Source organism: Populus nigra, chromosome 10 (assembly GCF_951802175.1).
Source record: "Populus nigra chromosome 10, ddPopNigr1.1, whole genome shotgun sequence".
NCBI classification, from domain to species: domain Eukaryota; kingdom Viridiplantae; phylum Streptophyta; class Magnoliopsida; order Malpighiales; family Salicaceae; genus Populus; species Populus nigra.
The window spans coordinates 8,335,850-8,355,342 of record NC_084861.1 but is presented as its reverse complement, the minus strand read 5'-3'; the positions used below and the strand labels follow the sequence as shown (position 1 = coordinate 8,355,342).

Below are 19,493 nucleotides of genomic sequence, written 5' to 3'. Positions count from 1 at the left end.
GTTGGTGCACTTGCAGAAGAAATCAAGAAATTGTGTCAGAAAAATAATAATATGTTTGTTAGCTGTCTTCTGCAATTGTCCCCCCCCCCCCCCCCCCCTGCGTCCGTGTGTCAGGAATAGATGAATTCCCAGTGTTTTATTCTTTAACATTAGTACGGTTCTCTAGGTTCACAGAATTAGAAAAAAGAAAGCTCTATATATACACGCACGTATCAATGGATAGAGGCTGATGCTACAGTAAGATGGTTGCCACTGAGCCCAAAAAAATCCAGACCAATGGTTGGGTTTTGGGATTTTTAATGAAAGGTTTTGGAAGGCTGAGATGAAATTTAAAATTTGTCGGGTCCCTCGATGGAAATCTTTTTTTATAAAATGTGTGATTCAAGCACAAATTGGGAAAACTAATGTACCCTATACTTTATTAGCATGCTTTCTAGCAACCATCCAAAAAAGAAAAGGATAAAAAAAAAAAGTGTCCGTAAGCACGTGTTAGAAAAATCTAGTGGGAAGTGTAATTAATTCCTTTGGCGCGTGAAGTTAGCAGCCTCAAAAAACCTCATAACTGTCATCTTTTGAGCCCCGAAGACGTGTTGAACAACGATTGGCTCGATGAGGACGACTTTTGGATCACAATCACGATAAGTCTTTCCTCACTCTCTCACACACAAAAGACATTAAATTTATATTTGTAATTTTTTTAGTTATTAAGAATTGAATTTTAAATGAAATTTAATATCATAAAAATAAATTCTACATCAACCCTTTTTATTTACAATTATAAAAAAATTTAATATTAAAACTAATTTTTTTAAAATACTCACTTATCTATTTGTTTTTAGAAACCATTAAATAAATAAGATGAAGGTAATGAAAATAATATAGAAAACAAAATAAAATAATTTTTATCACATCTAAACGTGTTATTTTATTTTATTTATTAATTTAATTAAAATGAAATGCTATAATTAAATTCAATTTCACAAGATAATTAGTTCGAAAAAACCTAAAAAAAGAAGAAGCTATTTTGCCTGTTGGCTAATGTAAAAAGAAAAGAAAAGAAAAGAAAAGTTGGGTGGGAGGGATTCACATGCAGCAGGATAACGCTAGGTGGTGGGACCCGTGATGAAACCACGTGTCCAGTTCCACGTCAGTAAAAAGTTCACCCTGCAAGCTTACACGTCAGCCTAAAAAGGTAACGATGAACAAGAGGGAGAAAGCTAAGCAGCTTTATTTAAGTCTCCCCCACTCTCTTCTTGCTGAGCTTAATTTTTCCGATCATTTTCTGGAGTCTCCATTCTTCCGAAGAAATTAATCACAGGCACGTAAAGAAAGCCTCTCCTTTTTTTTATTGGGGAATTATAATCTACAGTATATGTCATCTTTTGTACTAGATCTGTTATTTGATCATGTCATTCTTTGATTATTAATTTGGGGATGAATAGGTTTTTAATTATTTGAGGGAATTTAATGTTTTTCAGCTTTCTTTCTTTTTTATTTTAGGTTTGAAATCACCTCCATGACAGTTGTGTACTCACATTTTTACTTGTTTGGAATAAAATTAGTGTTGATTGAGCGAATATTAATCTTTTTGATGATTTAGTTTAAGATAAATTTTATATTATTTTGACCGTTTCTTCTGATCTGATATCTGTGATGCTCCGAAGGCCCTCTTTATGTATTTATTCTCGCAGGTTCAGACCTGAATGCATATATTCCCTCTCTCCCTCGCCCCTTTTCCTTCTTATCTTATACACATGCACTCAAGTTATTAATAAAGGTTTCCTTGTCAAGTTTTTGGCAACAGACATCTTATCCGCTTGAATTGATTCTGTAAGCATGCGGATGTCACGCCTGAAAGAATAAATATAATTTTTAAAGATCATAGAGTAATTATTCATTGTCAACGAACCGGGTGAATTGACCATGTTTTGCAAAATACCTTTTGCGTAACCCAGAATTCATTTTTCTTTAACTCAAGTCTGAACACTCCCCTAAGTGGATAACTAGCAATTTTGAGGTCTTGCTGGCCACATTTAGAGGATTTTGTGGTGGTGAATTTTTATTTTTTTTTCTGTACAATGGGAAGAAAATTCCAGCTGTTTCACTTACTATGTTACTGAATTCTTCATTTTGGATGCAGGAAGCTTGTTTCTGCTCTTGGAAACTATTGCAGAAAAAATTTACTAAAAGGAAAGCTGTCTTTTAATGTTAAAGGTATCTGTCGGTCCTGAAACGATTCATGGAGTTATTATTTACAAAACTGAAACTTTAACCTATGAGTTTTTGGATTTGTGGGATCATTGATGACCTGGAAATAATTAAATGGAGAAAGTTTGCGAATTCTGCATGGCCTTGAGGCCAGTCGTTTACTGTAACGCTGATGCAGCATATCTTTGCCTTTCCTGCGATGCAAAGGTCCATTCAGCTAATGCACTTTTTAACCGGCATCTCCGTACCCTCCTATGTGACTCATGCAGGAACCATCCAGCTTACGCTCAGTGTTTGGACCACCGGATGCTGATGTGTCTTGGCTGTGACCGGTGCCTGCATGAGGTCTCCTCCCACCATCAGAAACGGCTACTCAGTAGCTACTTAGGATGCCCTTCTGCTAAAGATTTTGCATCACTTTGGGGTTTTGAATTTGGGGATTTGGATAAAAGTATTGTTAAAGATCAACTAGTTTCCACCCCATGCTCTTCATCTGTGCAACCTAGTGCATCAAAATTTGACATTCCAGGGAAGTCTTGCCAACAAATTGGACGGTCTTCAAGAAAATCTAGAGTGATTCACTCAACTTTGGTCTCTGGTGCAGAGTCTGATGTTGGATCAGGCAATCAACAACCTGAGGTGTGACAAATTTTAAAAGATTTTTAAGTATGTTTATGCTTGCCAGAAGTTTCTGCTGTTTATTTAATTGGGGTTATAGATTATTGTTACTAAAATTCACGAGAGTTTATTTTTATAATATAAAACACCAGGTATCTGCTTATATCTGTCCTCATGGTTTCTACCATAATACCATTATATTTTTGTCAAGAAATTAAAAAAAGTTAATCCAGGGATGAGGAGTGCACTCAGCAATATATTAGGAAGACGATATCAATTGCAACCCAATTCAAGATTTTTGGAACTTCATATGCATTGATATCCATGTTCTAGTTACTGATTGCTAAATTATAAATTTTAAGTTAAGTTGATTGTATATTTGTAAATTCTAGATTTCAGGAATTTCATATGCACTGAATTTCCATGTTCTAGCTACTGATTGGTAAATTATAAAATTTAAGCCAAGTTAATTGTAAATTTATTCATCATGATACTTTTCATGACTTCAACATCTGACTACTGAGCCGATATATGAACTATAATTTAATATCTCATTTTCTTTGCCTGGTAGAAGGATGAAGTTAAGATAGAGATGATCATGGGCTATTGCTTCTAATGAAATTGCCACTTGTAAAAATTAATCAAAGCAGTTGCAACTAGGATAATATTTAATGTCTTGTATATGAAATATTACAAGTTAATACAACAACTTTGTATATGAAGTTTAACACAGAGCTACCTGCTATTTACATTATTTACTTTGCATCAATGGAATATGATTTTTGTAACCCGCTATTTCAACCATAAAAATGGTCTTTTAGATTCACTATTAAGGAACAAACAAAGAACTATGCAGTAATTTTTCTTTCTTTCCCTTTGAAGACTCGAAACCCTTTCTAGTTTGCATTCTCAGTCTTTTTCATCATCTTTCAGTTATCGTACAAAGGTCCACAGCAGGAAAGTACCTGCTTTATTCTGGAACAGATTCTTGATTTGAAAAGGCTTCAGCTCACTGATGTCAACAACAATACTCCTATGAAACGTGGTCAAGAACAAAAAAACATTTCTTCAATGCTGAATACCTCAAAGAAGCTTGACTACAATCTCAATCATTCACAACATTCTCAAGATCTTGTTACCAATCTTCAACAAGCTGACTGCCAACGTCAGGGTCTAAAAGTGGATTCTTTGCCTTTGCCATTTTCTCAGCCAGAACATTTACCTTTCTTTTCAACTGCCGCAAATGCTTTGCCTGGAGAATCCTTTTGGCCATACAAAAGTCCAATAGAGAATAGTCAGGTTTGATCAAATCATTGCAAAAAGTGGGTTTTGGATAATCAGCTCTAGTTATAATTGCCTTGAGGACATGGAAAGTTGTTCTCACAATCAATAAATTCATACATGATAAACTTAGTCCTATTCTTCTCATTGAACCGGCAATATGAATTTCTGCATTTCCTTTTTGTTGCCATAAGTTTATCTCACATCCATTATTTTCTTGAAAGAACACTTACAGATAGCATCATCGGCAATATTTAGAAGCTACTTTCATAAATGAACATGTCCTTTACTCAACAAACTGCATTTTCATCATGCAATATGTGCATCTGTGGTGCTATTGTGAGTGTCAATTTGTATTGAATTACTGGATATTTTTTTCTATCCTTTTCTATCATAAGACTTTAATCACCATTTTGTTTTTCACTGACTGTTATGACATTTATTTACCGAATGCATCACCTAATCTATACAACAATAGATTATCTAATGACACTATTATTACATGATAAGAATGTGGAACTAAAAGTGGATGTTCAGAAAAAAGCTACAAAAATATATTAATAGATGTGAAAACGTTGAATTTGAATTCGAATTAAGTTACTTTATGATTGAAGTTTGGTTGTTTTGTTTCAAAATTGTGTAGCATCAATCTTCAACCTTTGCTTGAATACAGTTGCACGTAATCACCACAATAGCATGACATTTGTGGTGCTTCCTTGCTCAATAGTTATCAACATTAAAAAGGATGGCTACATGAGACTAGAAAATGATCCTAGATTGCCGTTTGAAATTAACCTCTCGACTCTTTTGTTAATTAACTTTTGCAGTTGTGGTCTCAAAATATGCAAGACCTTGGGGTTTGTGAAGACATTATTTGTCATGATGATGATTATATCATACCTGATGTGGATAAAACATTTTGCAACTTTGAAGAATTCTTTGGGGGTGATCAAGATCCAATTGGAGCATTTCTTGATGAGAATGATTTCTCATGCTCCTTCATTGAGAAAGATATGCCTCCTGAGAAATCCAATAACAGTGATGGAAGAGCAAGGAAGGTATGGTTTGACACTTTAATTTATGAAAAAAAATGTCAGTTGCCAAATACAATGCGCACAGTGGTTAAGACAGGTGGAAAAGTAAGCATACAGGAAATATTTGTTGTTGAAATAAGAAAATTTTCTCACGAGTAACCCCTGCAGACATATTCTTGAAAAGTGTAAGCAATGTAGGAAGCAGGTTTTTGCAATTAGAATTCGGATAGTACCATATATCTTTCTAGTTCAGAGTTCTTTCCCTTTTGCGCTATATCTATACTATTTCATGGTTGTTTTCGGCATTAAACACACTGTTTAAACAACTATCTGATTAAACCACATGTTTATATGTTCCTCTTACAAAATCCTCAAACTTAACTACTTAAGATAGAAATAACAGTTCTAGTACGCCCTAAATCTTTATGCGAGTGAAAGGATAAATTCTGATCTCTGTACATTGAAAGTCCCTTATCTATTGCAGTTTCATTTACATTCCGACTGTCTCAAAATTTCTTAAAATTTGAAATCCTCTTAAATATCGAGAGAAACTTTTGAGAGGAGATGCAACCAACATAAGAGAGAAAATTAGATGAAACGTTGTTTGTGGGGGCTAATTGTAACATTGATAGTCGACTTGAGAGTGGCATCACAAAAGGAAAAAAAAAGTGTTGAGGTGCATATGTGAGGGTGTGGAATCCTACATGGGTTAGGAATGAAGGAAGTTGAGTTCTTATATACACAGATGGATGCATGATAACAGTTTAGGCTCTTGGATTCAGGGCGGTATCCATCATGTTTATATGTCTCTACACGAGTCGGTCAATATCTGTTCTTTCTCTTGTTTTAATTTTTAAAAAAAATCTACAGGATGCTTCTGTTACTTCATCTGTTTACATAAGCTGCTCTGCTCACATTGACAATGACAAGGATCCTTCCAACCAAGCTTATAACTTTCCTGGAAGTCTTGATCCTGCTCAGACAATCAGGTCTCCTTATTCAAGATACTCCATTTCAAGTCATGGTGCTGAAAGCAGGAGTAATGAATATCTTGACAGTGAACTTTCACCATATATATCTAATGGTGAAGCATCATGCTATTCACCCGACCTTGAGGATGCACATACAGAGGCCCGAGAAAATGCAATGATGAGGTACAAAGAGAAGAAAAAGGCTCGGATGTAAGTATATATACCCCTGCCAGGATTTTAAAACAAGTATCATGGATTTTATTTCTGAGGATCTGAGTCAAACTTTTGCTGCTTGGTTCATCAGCAACATTATCTTCTCCAATAAGTCATATATTTTATTTGGTCTATCTATGACTCCATGTAACTTTTGATACATGACTACCTTCTTTTAACTAGCGAACAAAAAAATGTTATCAAATTAGTATCAAGGTCTGAAGGTCATGAATCGGAACAGTCCAAAACTAAATTTTATCGTCTATAGTTACAATACCAATATCAAATTGGGAAGGGCATAGAGCGAAGACTAGTTCATAACGCTAGGATATCCATCAATTGCATGCTAGCACTGAAGAAATGCTGCAAATGTCCAAACTTTGCCCTCTTTGTATCTTATTATTAATATAAAAAAAAAGGTGCATCTATTTTTATGCAGTTTCTCTTTTATCTTGGGTGACCAAAAAAAAAGTAGCAAACCCGAAAATAAATTTAGTTCACTCTGTTTTGGCTTTGAGCATCTTTATGTAAATAAACCACGGCACTGTAAATGTTTTTTATAGCTGGTTGTTAGGTTGCAAAAGTTGTAAATCACATGGAATGTGTACGAGAAGGGCAATAGTACCACTGGCTTAATTAATTATGGAATATTGGGAGTTAAAAGTGGATAATGGCCTTGTCGTAATCCGCCATAATTTATATGGCTCTCACGTGCACAAGGAGATGATGTCTGCATACTAGACTTGCTAGTAATGGATAATGATGCTACATCATATATCATGTGGCTTAACTCATGCTCTGCTCAAAGATTTCCCGTGGATGAATATTTTGTGATGGCATGCTGGAGTTCCAACAATAAGGTAATTGTTGCTTTATATTGTTCATACACTCACTGAATGTGGTGCATCAGGAGTGTTCTAAATCATCCAGTTTGTGGAACAAAGATAATGGGGCCTTGGCCTGATTTCTTTGGCAGAGACCATTGTGCTTTTTCCCGTGTACAAAAAACTTGTATTTCGGACTGTACATGTGTGTAATTTATTTATAACTTGCAGTTTAAATTCATGAGCAAAAAGTATGTATAATTTTGATTATGCTCTCTTACAATATTTGTCTATTTTTTCTTTTTTCCAGGCAAGACAAGCAAATTCGATATACTCCTAGGAAACCTAAGAATGATGTACGGAAGCGTGGAAATGGCTGATTCGTGAAGCTAGAAGGTTGTGGCTGCTACAGTTGATGTAAAGATTCTAGGTAAGTTAGAGATTCTTTTATTTGAAGAAATAAACTAAAATTGGGTCTATAAAAAATTGTATTTATGAGTTTATTTATGTATGGGGATCGCTCGTAACATGTCACTAATTGTGGCTTGATAATTGTTTCCATGAATAAATGATATTGGTCCAAATATATGCGCAGAGAGATATGTATGGAATTATGGATATACAGTATGATTAAAAAACATATCATCGGACTTGGCTATCTGTATGATTTTACCATCAAAACTGAACTAGACTAGAACAAAAGAGTTGATTAACATACCTGGTGTAGATCTTTTGCCTCCAAGCTTAACATCGCTCATCTTGGTCTTGAATGGGATTTAATTTAGAACTATGCCGATGAAGTTTTTGAAAATCTCCACTGCAAACGTTATTCCAGGACGGATGAGGTTAGCTGTTGATAAAGTTGGGCATGGACATCTATAATATTTGCAAAACAAGTTTCCCTGTGGGCTCGAGAACCCTCCCTTAAGTAGGATGCAAGACTAGTGTTTAGTTGCAAATAAAGTATTACAGTTAAACAAGAGGAAGAAGATGAATTTTGTAATGAGAAAGAAGATCTTGAACTCCTACTCCTATTGTGTGTATGTACACGGATAAAGTGTTGTGTACATACAAGGATAAAGCGGTCAATATATTTGTTACCTATAGTTTTGAAATACTCGAGAACAAAAGCCCAGAAGTGACAACGGATTCATTCGAGGGTTGGCTTTATCCTTATTTGATTAGGGCTGATGACATGTTGGATCGTCAACGCACCCTTGGGCCCGAGCTGAGGGTGGCAGGCCTTGGAGGTGTGTTGGGCTTCCAAGACAGCCCCTGAACCAAGTTCACAAAGGCACCTTCGGATCCAAACGATGGCCCATTTCCACACGAGCTCAATCTGTCTGCTTTCATTCCGGAAAACTTCGGGACACAATGATAATAGGCTGGCATTCAATGCCGACCCATTGTTATGTGAGTGTTTATGGGCCTTGTTCAAGGATTGTAAATCTTGGACCCATCACTTGGTAATTTACTTGATCCACGAGCTAGGACGGTATATTTTATATTTCGAGTTTCTTCATTTGAAAACAATTAAGGAAATGATAAATGATGAGTCTTCTTCCATTCCCTTAATCAGTTTCCTAAGATAAAAAAAAATTAGAAATGAAATGTCTTACTGTGACTTAGAAAGGCCAAGCCTTTGCTTTGGTAGTTGGAAACTGCGATGAATTATTACAATTTACAAGTGAAATGCTTGACGTCGGCCCCTTGAGGTTGGGACAGTCACCTTCAGACAGGGACTAAGCTGAGAATATTTGACGGGAGAGGTCAAAACTAATATAATAAGATATAATTTTTTACATGTAAATCATTCTAACATATAAAAGTAAAATTAACATATTAAAAAAAATTAATATATAAAAATAAATCTAACATAAAAATAAGATTATTGATTCCTGAAAAAGAAAACTTAAATTGAATTAAAGTTGCGTCTGTGCTCTTTAAAGAACTTATTTTGGCTAGAAAGATCATGTTTAATTATATATTGGACCGGGTGATAGTAAGGTATATGTGAGAAAAAATTAATAATTTTAATAACTCTGCTAAAAATAAAATATAAAACATCTAAGCATAATCGAAACAAAACCATAAAATATATCCAATTCATTAGAAAAAAAACGATATTCACAGTAACAAAAAATTAAAAAAAATGGTAAAACTAGCAGATCTAAAAAAAGAAAAATAACAGAATTATATATATAAAAACCTTATCAAATTCTTAACAAATATAAAAAAACAAAAGATTTTAAATTCGAATCACTAATTACCTTGTTTTTATAAACAATGAACTAATTAGCAATTTTATTTTAATCTTTCCACATTACTTTGTATTATTATATTTTTTGGTTAGGACTTTAGAGAAGAAAAATAGAAAAAGGGTAAGGAAAAGTAATTAAATTGAAAATGTTATTTATCTTTTTTTTTCAACTTACACAAAGAGATAATTTTAAATTCAAAGATAACTAATAAAATAATAATTTATTATTAAAAAATTCACTACTTGTTATATTTAAATACTAATTAAAAATAATTTTAAAATATTTTACAGGATCCCAAGCCCTACTTGCCACCCCTTAATTCCACCTCTACCTTTAGAAATGAGTGGTCTTCGTAGCCCCACCTAGCTAGCTGAAATCTTCTTGCATGTAGTGTTTGGTAATGTGTTTCATAAATATTTTAATTTTTTTTATTTTAAATTAATATATTTTTAATGTTTTATATTTGATGTATTAATATCAAAAAAAATTTAAAAAAATAAAATTAATATATTTTAAAATAAAAAATATTTTTAAAAATAATTATATCTACACTCCTGCTAGTATAAAAGCCAAGGTCTGCCAATTTATGCCTAGGGGCGTGTGGAAAGTTATTGAATCTGGATAACGGCAGGTGTCGGCATGGCTCCCAAGTCCCACCTCGTTCCCTCATGGCCAGTTACCATTGTCTAGAGCATTCTGGTCAGACCAAGAGAGGATTTCTCGATATAATTTTTTTAAAGAATTACTTTTAAAATTTATTTATAACCCATTGAACATTTTAATTAAAAAGACTTTGAACCAAGTCATACTATAGGAATAACACATATGGTCCATAGCTAGAGTTTCAGCTTTTACAATCCATCAAATATAATTGCTAATACAAATTAAGAGTCATTCGATTCTCTGTTTTATCAACATAACTCCACTGTATTACTCGCTTATTCAGAAGAAGGGATCTATTTCTTCATTCTCAACCAGAAATTTAAATAATGCATCATCAACATGATGACCGTGCGATCCCTCAAGTCCATCTACTGCAAATCCTAGCCCTCAAACCATGTTTCATTTGAAGAATTATACTACCTTTGGGGGTCACAGGGCGGGTTTCCACAACTTGAACATGGTAGTTATAAAGAATAGTTGCAGCGGCGGCCTTCATGATACTAAACGCCATCTCCTTCCCTGGACAAATCCGAGGTCCTGCGTTGAAGGTAAAGAACTTGGCCGATCTTTCATATCTAAGATCTCCTTTCTCATTGATCCATCTCTCAGGCTTGAATTCATGGCAATCCTGTCCCCATACCCTAGCCATCCTTCCAATTGCATATCCTGACAAAACAACAATAGCCTTTGGATCTACATGGTGACCGCTTGGAAAAATGTCAGGTCTAACTGGAGTCCTACTCTGGAGAGGAACTGGCGGGTATAGCCTTAGCGTTTCACACAAGGTAGCATGGAGATAAACCAGCTTGCTCAACTCTTTTCTGCTATTTAGCTGCCAATTTTGACCTTCCTTCACTGAGAAATTGGAGTCAAGCTCTTCTCTGATTTTAGTTTCGACATGCGGATTCTTTGAAAGAAGCCAGAAGAACCAAGAGAGAGTTGCACTGGAGGTGTCATATGCTGCAAAAATGATACCTATGGTACTGTCTCTTACAATTTCATCAGGGTGTTCTTTGTCATTGACATCATTTATAGTCAAGAAAGATCGCAACACATCGAAGGTCTCTTCGTCTTCCTTTGTTTTGGCTCCTGCACTAAGTTCCTCTCTCTTTGTTGCCATATAATTTGTTACAATTTGACGTAAAGTACCCTTTGCAACACTTAGTCTCTTTTCACTTCCAATCTGTAACCACCTTAGCAACTTCCAGCATCTCCCTGGCAAGATGTGCCTAGTTAACATTGCTACACAGGCATCATCCATGGCCCTTACGAATGCATTTTCCTCAAAACCAATGGAGAGGGTTTTGGGGTTATATCCAGTAGCGATCGCGCAAGCAGCATCGTATATATGCCTTTTAAACATATCTTGCAAATCCACCACCAAAGCCTGTTTTGCTACGTCTTCAAGAAACGGCACCAGACCTTTGTTCACATTGTCAACCAAAACCTTCTGAACGAATTGTTGAAACTTCTGGTGACTGAAAAAGGCATGGAGGAGTCCTCTGTAGTAAGTCCACTCCTCGAAATCCAAATTGAAAAGCGAATTTCCCAGGGTATCAAACACCTGCATCGACTCAGGCCCTTTGGGGTAATTCCAGTAGTTTGTTGTTGTTATGTAGTGCACATTTTCTGGATCGCTTGTGAACCACATATCCATGTTTGAAAACCAAAGACCTTTGAATAAATAAGTACCTCCGCTTATCTCGAGAATTTCATCAGCTAGTTCGTAAAGCCGGTGAAAGTTGAGAAGAAGCGTTGGGGACATGCCAAGGAGGGGCCAGTTCCATGGAAGGCCATTTTTGCTTCTAAACAAGCAAATGAGGACGAGAGAGAAAGCAATGGCCAAAATGGGTTCTGTATAGGCTAATGCTACCATGGTGTGTAATATGATGGATATTGGAAGAATGCATCGATCGACGACTTATTTATATTGCTTGGAGGGAGTATTAAGGTATTTTTTTTTTTTTTTTCAGACGGCCTACTGATGCACAAGGTGCCATACGTAGCACTAAATTGATACCAACTGCTTCCTGAAAACCAGAAATTGAGGCGGAGTGCACTGACAACAACTAAGTAGCAAATATTTATCCAACTAAAGTTAAACTTGAAAAAACTTAACTGTTTATATTTTAAATTTATTTTTTAAATTTAAGTTTTATAAATCTCAGAGATATTAGAAGTTTATATGGTCGTTAACTTCAGGGTATATAAAATTAATTTTGATGTACGTAAACTGACTCGAATAACCACGTTAATAAAAAAAATATTTTATCAAATTGCAACTTGATAAACTTACATGTTCCTCCACCTTGTTCTTTCTCAAGTTGTTCATGGGAGTGATGAGAGTCAGCACAAGGAAAATGCGGACTTGTGATTTTAGAAGGCCAACCATTAGGTTAAATGGGTTTGTTATTCTCCATTCATCAGAATCAACTAAAAAATATCCTAATTTTTTTTAAATTAATGTGGGTGTTCATATCAGTTTACACGCATCTCGATTAATCTTACGAGTTTTTCAATTAACGATCATGTAAGTTTCCAGTGACTCTGAGGTTTGTAAAATTCAAACTCGAGTGATCTTAGAAAGCAAACCCAGAACTTGACCAGTTGAGCTATACTCTTGTATTAAAATACCCTAATTCTTAAAACAAAATAAAATACAACTTTCAATTGTCTTGTCAAGTGTACCAGAGGTAATGGCCTTCTTACAAGCCTTCTTACAGAGGTACTCAAACTTTTGATGTGGGCTCTTAGTGTTCCGATTTTATCGGCGGAGCCACGTAGAGTTAAAAGGGAGCAATTGCGCCCTTTATTTTTTTTAATATTTTTTATATTAGAATATTAATATAGTAGTATAGTGAGGGCTTGAGGGGTTGACACATGCAAAGATGCAAAGGAAATATTGTTGACTTGTATTTTAATATAATAAATAATATATATAATACATGTCTTATGTTTTGGTTTCCAGCACTCACTCTAGCTCATTTCTCATTTCCCCAAACATTTTTCTTTTCTTTCTTTTTCTTCCACTCACTATCTGAGAGCTTTTTTCTTTTTTTTTTGAGCTCCTGTCCCTGCCACTTTTCCTTGTACAAATTTCTCTTCAAGTCCAATTAAGCAAGTATTTTTTTTTTTTACTTTAGATGAATTTTCTTCATTTTTTTTCTATTTATTTTATTATCTAATTTTAATTTTATTATTTTATAATTAATTATTAAAAATATTAAGATTATAATAATTTACGGGTTTTTATATGTATAATGTTTTCAATCAATTAAAAGTGAATGGTAGGCACCAGCAAGATTTTGAACAATAAATATTGATTTGATTGTTTTGAATTAATTAAAAGTTATATAATTTCTGATTGAATTGGTTATAGTATGGAATTAAATTTTTTCACATGATGAATAAATAGACATTCCAATTGTTATCGGTGAGTAAAGATTGATATTTGTAGAATTAAAATTATTTTAGCTTGAGATTGGTTCTTTTTATTATGTTAATTTTCTTGTGCTTTCCTACAAAATAATCCGGACAAATAATTAAATAATTTATATTTTATTTGTTTTTTTTGTTAGATAATTTGTGTTTTGCTAGAACTTGGAGAAGAATTATTAACACGTGCGTGCAAGTTTGCAGGTTAGTTTTTTAATAAAAAGAAAGAAAAAAATTATTTTTTGTAAGTTTTTTTATTTTAAAAGTATTTTAAAATTAATTTTACTTTAGTATATTTGTTTGGAATTTATTTTTAATACATGTTTATATAATATGATATTTATTAGTAAAATATTCTAGATCCGTCACTGCCCGACTTTGAAATTTTTTGGTACTAAATGTCGGAAGGATCCACGGAGGTTTTATGAAAGCCCTAGGATTGCAAGAGTGCACTGGTTGGCCCAAAGGAAATGAAGCAAAATAGTCACGCCCAGCACCATTAGCTTCCGATGCCCTTTGACAAATATTGAAAGACGGGTGTTAAAGTGGGATCCATTCACTGAAAGAAACTTTCGTTCACCCGTTCAATTCAAAAACATTTTGATCAGAATCAGAATCGACGTCTGATATTGATCCAGTAACATATAATATCCTGATAATCTACATACATTATATACCAAGGAGATCGAGTGGCTTCCACCCACCTGGCAAGTAAGAGTATACCCTGGTGACGTGTAAAAGACACGTGCAGTTTAAGGAAGCAACTGGACTGAGCTTGATTCAAGTGAAAATAACTGAGATACCCTTATGAAAACCCGCGCTGGAAAGAAATGTTTTTGCGTGGGAACGATTTTGAGGGGAAGAAGGGAAAGAAATAAGAGTCCTCCCTTTCCCTCCAATTTTCTCTCTCTATAAAAACCCCACTCTCTCTTCTCTTCCTGCTTCAGCTTCAGCTTCAGCTTCGCTTATCATTTTCTCTCATTCTTTGCTCAATCATCGATTCATTACTGATTTCTTTCATTCTTTGCTAACCTTGATGTTGATTATGTGTTTCGTTGACGGAGCAAGAGGGCGGGAGCACAGGCACATCCGATAACTTGTCTGTAGCTTAGAAAAAGCCCACACCATCTACACGTGTTGTTAGCTCATAGCCCAGAACATCAGCCCTAATAACATTAAGTAGCCCATTGAAGAGTCTAGTCCATATACATCCAGACCAGACATCCATCAATTTCTTGTTTGTTTCACGTTTCAACATCACATCACCTATGTTTAGTCAAGGCCAACCCTACCGGCAATTTTTTAGGTCCAATTATCCTAACTTTTGAGTAACTTTGTATTTGAACTCGTAGCCTTGATTTTTCAATTCATTTTCTTTATCATGAAAGTTTTGTTGAGTACATAAAAAAAATGTACAAAATATTAAAGAATCAACTATAAATAAATAAAAAATTATTCATTAATATTTTTTATTTTTTATAATTAAAATTAAAAAATCAAATAAAACATTTGAAACAAATAATTTTGCCCCGTTTGTTTGCTAGAAAGTAGTTTTCTTTTGGAAAGTAAATTATTTTCTGATGTTTGGTAGTGTAATGGAAAATAAGTTAGAAAACATTTTCCAGTGTTTAGTTATATCATGGAAAATAAGCTGGAAGATAACTTATTAATGTTTTAATTTTCTCAAGTTTATTAAAATAATAAGGAACAAATCTTACAAATTAAAAAGTTGAATGGAAATAAAATTAAAAAAAATTATAAATTATCTCAAATAAAATAAATAATAATCAAAACAATAGAGATCAAATTTAAAAAATAAAAAAATAAAAGATTAATAAATTAAAATAATAATAATTAACATTTCGTAAATTATTTTAAATAAAATAAGTAACAATCAAAAGAATAAGGATCAAATTTGATAGATAAAAAATTTCAATAAAAAAAAATGATAAGGAAAAAGCAAATAACAATTATAAAAATGATGACCAAAATTAATATAAAAATTAAATTTTAAGAGATGAAATTGAAAAATAAATATTCAAAACAAAATATATATAGTAATTAAAACTTTGATGACCAAATTTAATATAATTAGTAAATAATATGATATTTCTAAATTTTTCACAACTTTCAGAAAGTGTTTTCTACCCAGATTGTTCAGAAAAACACTTTTCTAGAAATTAAACCAATTTTTTTTTTTATTGGAAAATATTTTCATTGACCAACTTTTTTAATGATAAACAAACACAAGAAAATTTGGAAAGTCATTTCTCAAAAATCACTTTTTGGGAAACAAATATGACTTTCATTTGTGAATAGAAGTTGGTGGAAAGTAGAAATGGTAAATCAGAATATGGTATAATATTTTATACTTGAAAATATATTAAATTTTTTTTGAAAAAATACTTTTAATATTACTCCATCCAAACAATAAATAAAGTAAATAAAAAATTTAAACTTTTAGAAAGCCGAATTTTAAAAGCGTACCCAGACAGCATCGACGCTGTTCTCTTTATTGCTTCATTACCCAGCAGGTACCATCCACCGTCCAGGTCCACTCTCCACTCTCAACTAGTGGCCAGAATCTCTCCTCTCTCTTTTTTTTTACATCTTATCTCTACACCAACCACTTTTCTGGCATGGCCCGAGACATTGGAATTAGGAGCATCAAACGCGTCTTTCTTTTTATTTTTTATTTTTTTTATTATTAATATGAATATTTGAATAAATTATATAAATGGATTAATCTTAATATATTTTAAAATTAATTATCATATAAATTTTTAATAACTATTATATTAATAATCATATTACTCAAAATTAAAATTTTAAAAAAAAACAATCTCTTTAATTCCAAGATTTTACCGCAGCTCACCCAGTAGAGAGCGTTTGGCTGCGTGGTAGCTTCCACGTTTAGTTGTCACCGCAAGTATCAGTTGTTTGGTAAGTGCAAAACCATTGTTTACTGTTAATGAGACCTACTAAAATATGCGGACGCATCTACGTTTCTTTAAAAGCAGCTCCAGGCTGCTTTACCTGCGTCTGCGTGGTAACCATTGAAGTTTTTGTCAGGGAGTGAAAGAGAAGTGAAAGCTCTCTCATGTTCTTCAAACCAGGATCCACTATGGATATTTTTAATATCAATGCCAGGGTTTGAGCCAATGAAAAGGTCCAAAGTGCAGTAAATAGTATTCTTAACAAAATATAAGTATTCTTAACAATGATCATATTGAAAACAACCAGAGATTGTGATTTTTCGAAAAAAAAATAACAAAACATCAAACAATTTGTAGTTTTAAGTGTTCAGATTTCTATATAATTTAATTGACAAATAAAAAATATTTTATATTAAGTATTATTTATTTTATAATATAATAAAGTAATTAAATTTATAATATTTAAATTATTAATTATTAATTTTTTTTTTATTTTATAATCTTAATTTGAAAAGTATTTTTGTAACCAAACATATTAAATTACTTTTTATTCAACCTCAATTTCAACCACAATTTTAACCAAACATATATTTTTTCAAACCAACCTTAATTAAAAATACTTTTTATAAAATAATTTTTTTCAAATTATAACCACAACAGCTACCACAATACCAAACACACTCAAATGGTTTCAAACGCGTCTTTTTGAAACTGGTGTTCAGAGGTTACCAAAAGCACTTTATGTATGAAGTAATTTTTTCAAAAATCATATCCAACGCACTTTGCTGGTTTGCTTTCTTTGCCTATATTAACACCATCTAGAAAGCCATCGTCTTCAACTTGCTCCTGTCTATGGTGTGTAATAGATGAGAGAAACGGAGAGTCCTAGCAAGTCTTTGGAGATGGGAGAGTATGCAAGAAGGAAAAATTCATGATTTAATATTCCTTCTTGCCTACTCCTCCCATTCCATCTGCTTTCTGCGACTCCTCTATTTCCTTATTCTAGACAAAAGCGTGATCTAAAATTAATCAAGGAGCAAGAGGGAAAGGAAAGAGGGTTGCTGGGAGTTACGGGTATGGGAGGATTGGACAGTACTGCTTGGTTTTAATTAACCAAAGTCTGTTCTTTCCAACGCCTCCCATACCGGTGATCTCCAGCTGTTTCCTCCCTTTCCCTTGCTTGTCCTGCTTCAGATCCTTCAGTTCGGTAAGATCTGTCCTTGTATGCTTGTCGTTGGTCACATGATGATGGTGGTGATGCGTGCTCTTCTATTGTTTTTAAAAAAAGAACATCATTTCGTTGACTTGTTAATCTTGCTTTTACGCGGGATATTGTTACATGTCTTGTATAATGATTTTTATTAGCCCTTTTTTATGCTCAGGTGACAAAAGCGAGTTGTTGGTTATGGAGTATCGTTGAAAAGATTAGAGGAAGTTTTGATCTGTTGGTAGATCTGAGTAAATCATTTGTCAATCCAGCTAGATTTAATATTAGCAACTGATAAATCATGTGTTTTGAAATGACGACTGTGATATTCACAACATATCTGTTCGCGCCTCTTCGATTCCGGGGATGCTGTCTCAGTTAGTTCTGTGCTGCAGAGCTTAATTAGGTTTGATGTTCCTTGATTTGTTCTTTGAATTTGGAATTTATTTTGAGCATCTGTCCACGGGTTTCGCCTATTATGGATGACCCCAACATGATTCATACGATGGGTGGATGAAATCATACCATACGGGTGTGGTCAGCTTTGTTTCTGTGAGTAAGGTACAGAAGTTTGAAGCTTTAATGCTATATGATTCTATGGCTTGATGTGTTTTGTTCTGCTAACAAGGTGGAGGTCTTTTGAAAGACTTGCTATTGATGTGGATGATTCTGTCAAATATGAAGTTCTTCGAGATTTAAATATTCAGACTCAGAGGAGTGACACACCACACCACCACCTAAAACTGTGATCATCGTATCTAAACAACGGATGTATCAAGGATCTGTTATTTTTTGAGGATCGTGTGAACTGATTGACTTTCAAGATTAAACTGTTTGATTATATGTGGTCCACTGCTTATACGTAAACGCCCTATTCTCAAATCAGTTATATAGAAATTAATGTTTTTATATATATATATATATATTTCTAACAAAAATAGTAAACAAACATGCGCGCATTGACGACTTTGATTTTCAATTAAATAACGTTGGATTTTATTCAATCTTAGTTTGATCAATTAAAAATTGGACAAATATCCACTCAATTGAATATAATTGTTGTTTCTATGAATATTCACTTTTACGTTTCTATTAGAGCGCAAAAATTCAAAACAGACGATCTTGTTCTTTATTTTTTTGTAACCACGTACAGGAAAATATTAGGGACTAAACAGTGACTTTCTCTGATCTCGGAACTTTAATCTGAAAAAGGTGAAGACGAAGAATTAAGAATTTACCTGAAAGAAATACAAGCTACTTGCCCCTCTTGCAAACGAAGCTTTAGAAAATTTGAGATCTAGCTTCGCTGTCAAATAAAAAGGGTGTCTTTAGATTTTTTTATTTAAAAATATATTAAAATTATTTTTTTATTTTTTAAAATTATTTTTAATATTAAAATATCAAATTGATTTAAAAATATTTAAAAAAATTATTTTAAATAAAAAATTAAAATTTAAAAGAATATAATTTACACAGATTTTCCTGACACTTCCAAATAATTTAGCTGATAAGTTGCCCAAGTTACTTTACTATGTGAACATAAATGTATACATGTGAATTTGCGAATTTTTCGAAGGTTGTGCTTCCGTATTTGGGCAATCTTCACTATTTTTATTTTTTTTGGTGTTATTCTTACTTGGTATAATCGATTGAATTGTGTTATTGGAGGTCTCAGATGAATGACAACGTTTCTTCAACTACTCGTTTTAAAGGGTGTTTGGTAGTGTCTTCTATCCCCAACTACTCGTTTTAAAGGGTGTTTTCTTTCTACAACTACCTCTTTTAAAGGGTGTCTGGTGGTTGAAGTTATTTATTAATGTATTGTATGTGAAATATATTAAA

The 19,493-nt window shown here is 33.2% G+C and overlaps 2 protein-coding genes and 2 long non-coding RNA genes across 7 annotated transcripts; 2 read left to right on the top strand and 2 right to left on the bottom strand.

Moving 5' to 3' along the window:
- Window positions 1-2,143: 2,143 nt before the first annotated feature.
- LOC133704290 (zinc finger protein CONSTANS-LIKE 9) lies at window positions 2,144-7,733 on the top strand. Of its 4 annotated transcripts, XR_009844038.1 has the most exons (6): window positions 2,144-2,847; window positions 3,760-4,125; window positions 4,935-5,165; window positions 6,012-6,322; window positions 6,889-7,185; window positions 7,460-7,733. XR_009844038.1 is itself a non-coding variant. In XM_062129084.1 (5 exons), the coding sequence occupies exons 1-5, from the start codon at window positions 2,323-2,325 to the stop codon at window positions 7,527-7,529; spliced, it is 1,503 nt and encodes a 500-aa protein (XP_061985068.1). In that variant the 5' UTR covers window positions 2,144-2,322; the 3' UTR covers window positions 7,530-7,733. The 4 variants fall into 4 exon arrangements, 3 of the variants coding, with proteins under 3 accessions (XP_061985068.1, XP_061985067.1, XP_061985069.1); XM_062129084.1 differs by lacking the exon at window positions 6,889-7,185; XM_062129083.1 differs by having other exon boundaries at window positions 6,889-7,522.
- LOC133704291 (uncharacterized) lies at window positions 3,464-8,221 on the bottom strand. Its single transcript, XR_009844039.1, has 3 exons — window positions 7,868-8,221; window positions 5,008-5,127; window positions 3,464-4,088 (listed from the first exon to the last, which is right to left on the bottom strand). It is a non-coding gene; the product is annotated as an uncharacterized LOC133704291 (long non-coding RNA).
- Window positions 8,222-10,431: 2,210 nt separating this feature from the next.
- LOC133705358 (alkane hydroxylase MAH1-like) lies at window positions 10,432-11,838 on the bottom strand. Its single transcript, XM_062130498.1, has one exon. It carries the CDS (start codon window positions 11,836-11,838, stop codon window positions 10,432-10,434), a length of 1,407 nt encoding a protein of 468 aa, XP_061986482.1.
- Window positions 11,839-17,122: 5,284 nt separating this feature from the next.
- LOC133704185 (uncharacterized) lies at window positions 17,123-18,492 on the top strand. Its single transcript, XR_009844010.1, has 2 exons — window positions 17,123-17,651; window positions 17,827-18,492. It is a non-coding gene; the product is annotated as an uncharacterized LOC133704185 (long non-coding RNA).
- The last annotated feature ends 1,001 nt before the right edge of the window (window positions 18,493-19,493 follow it).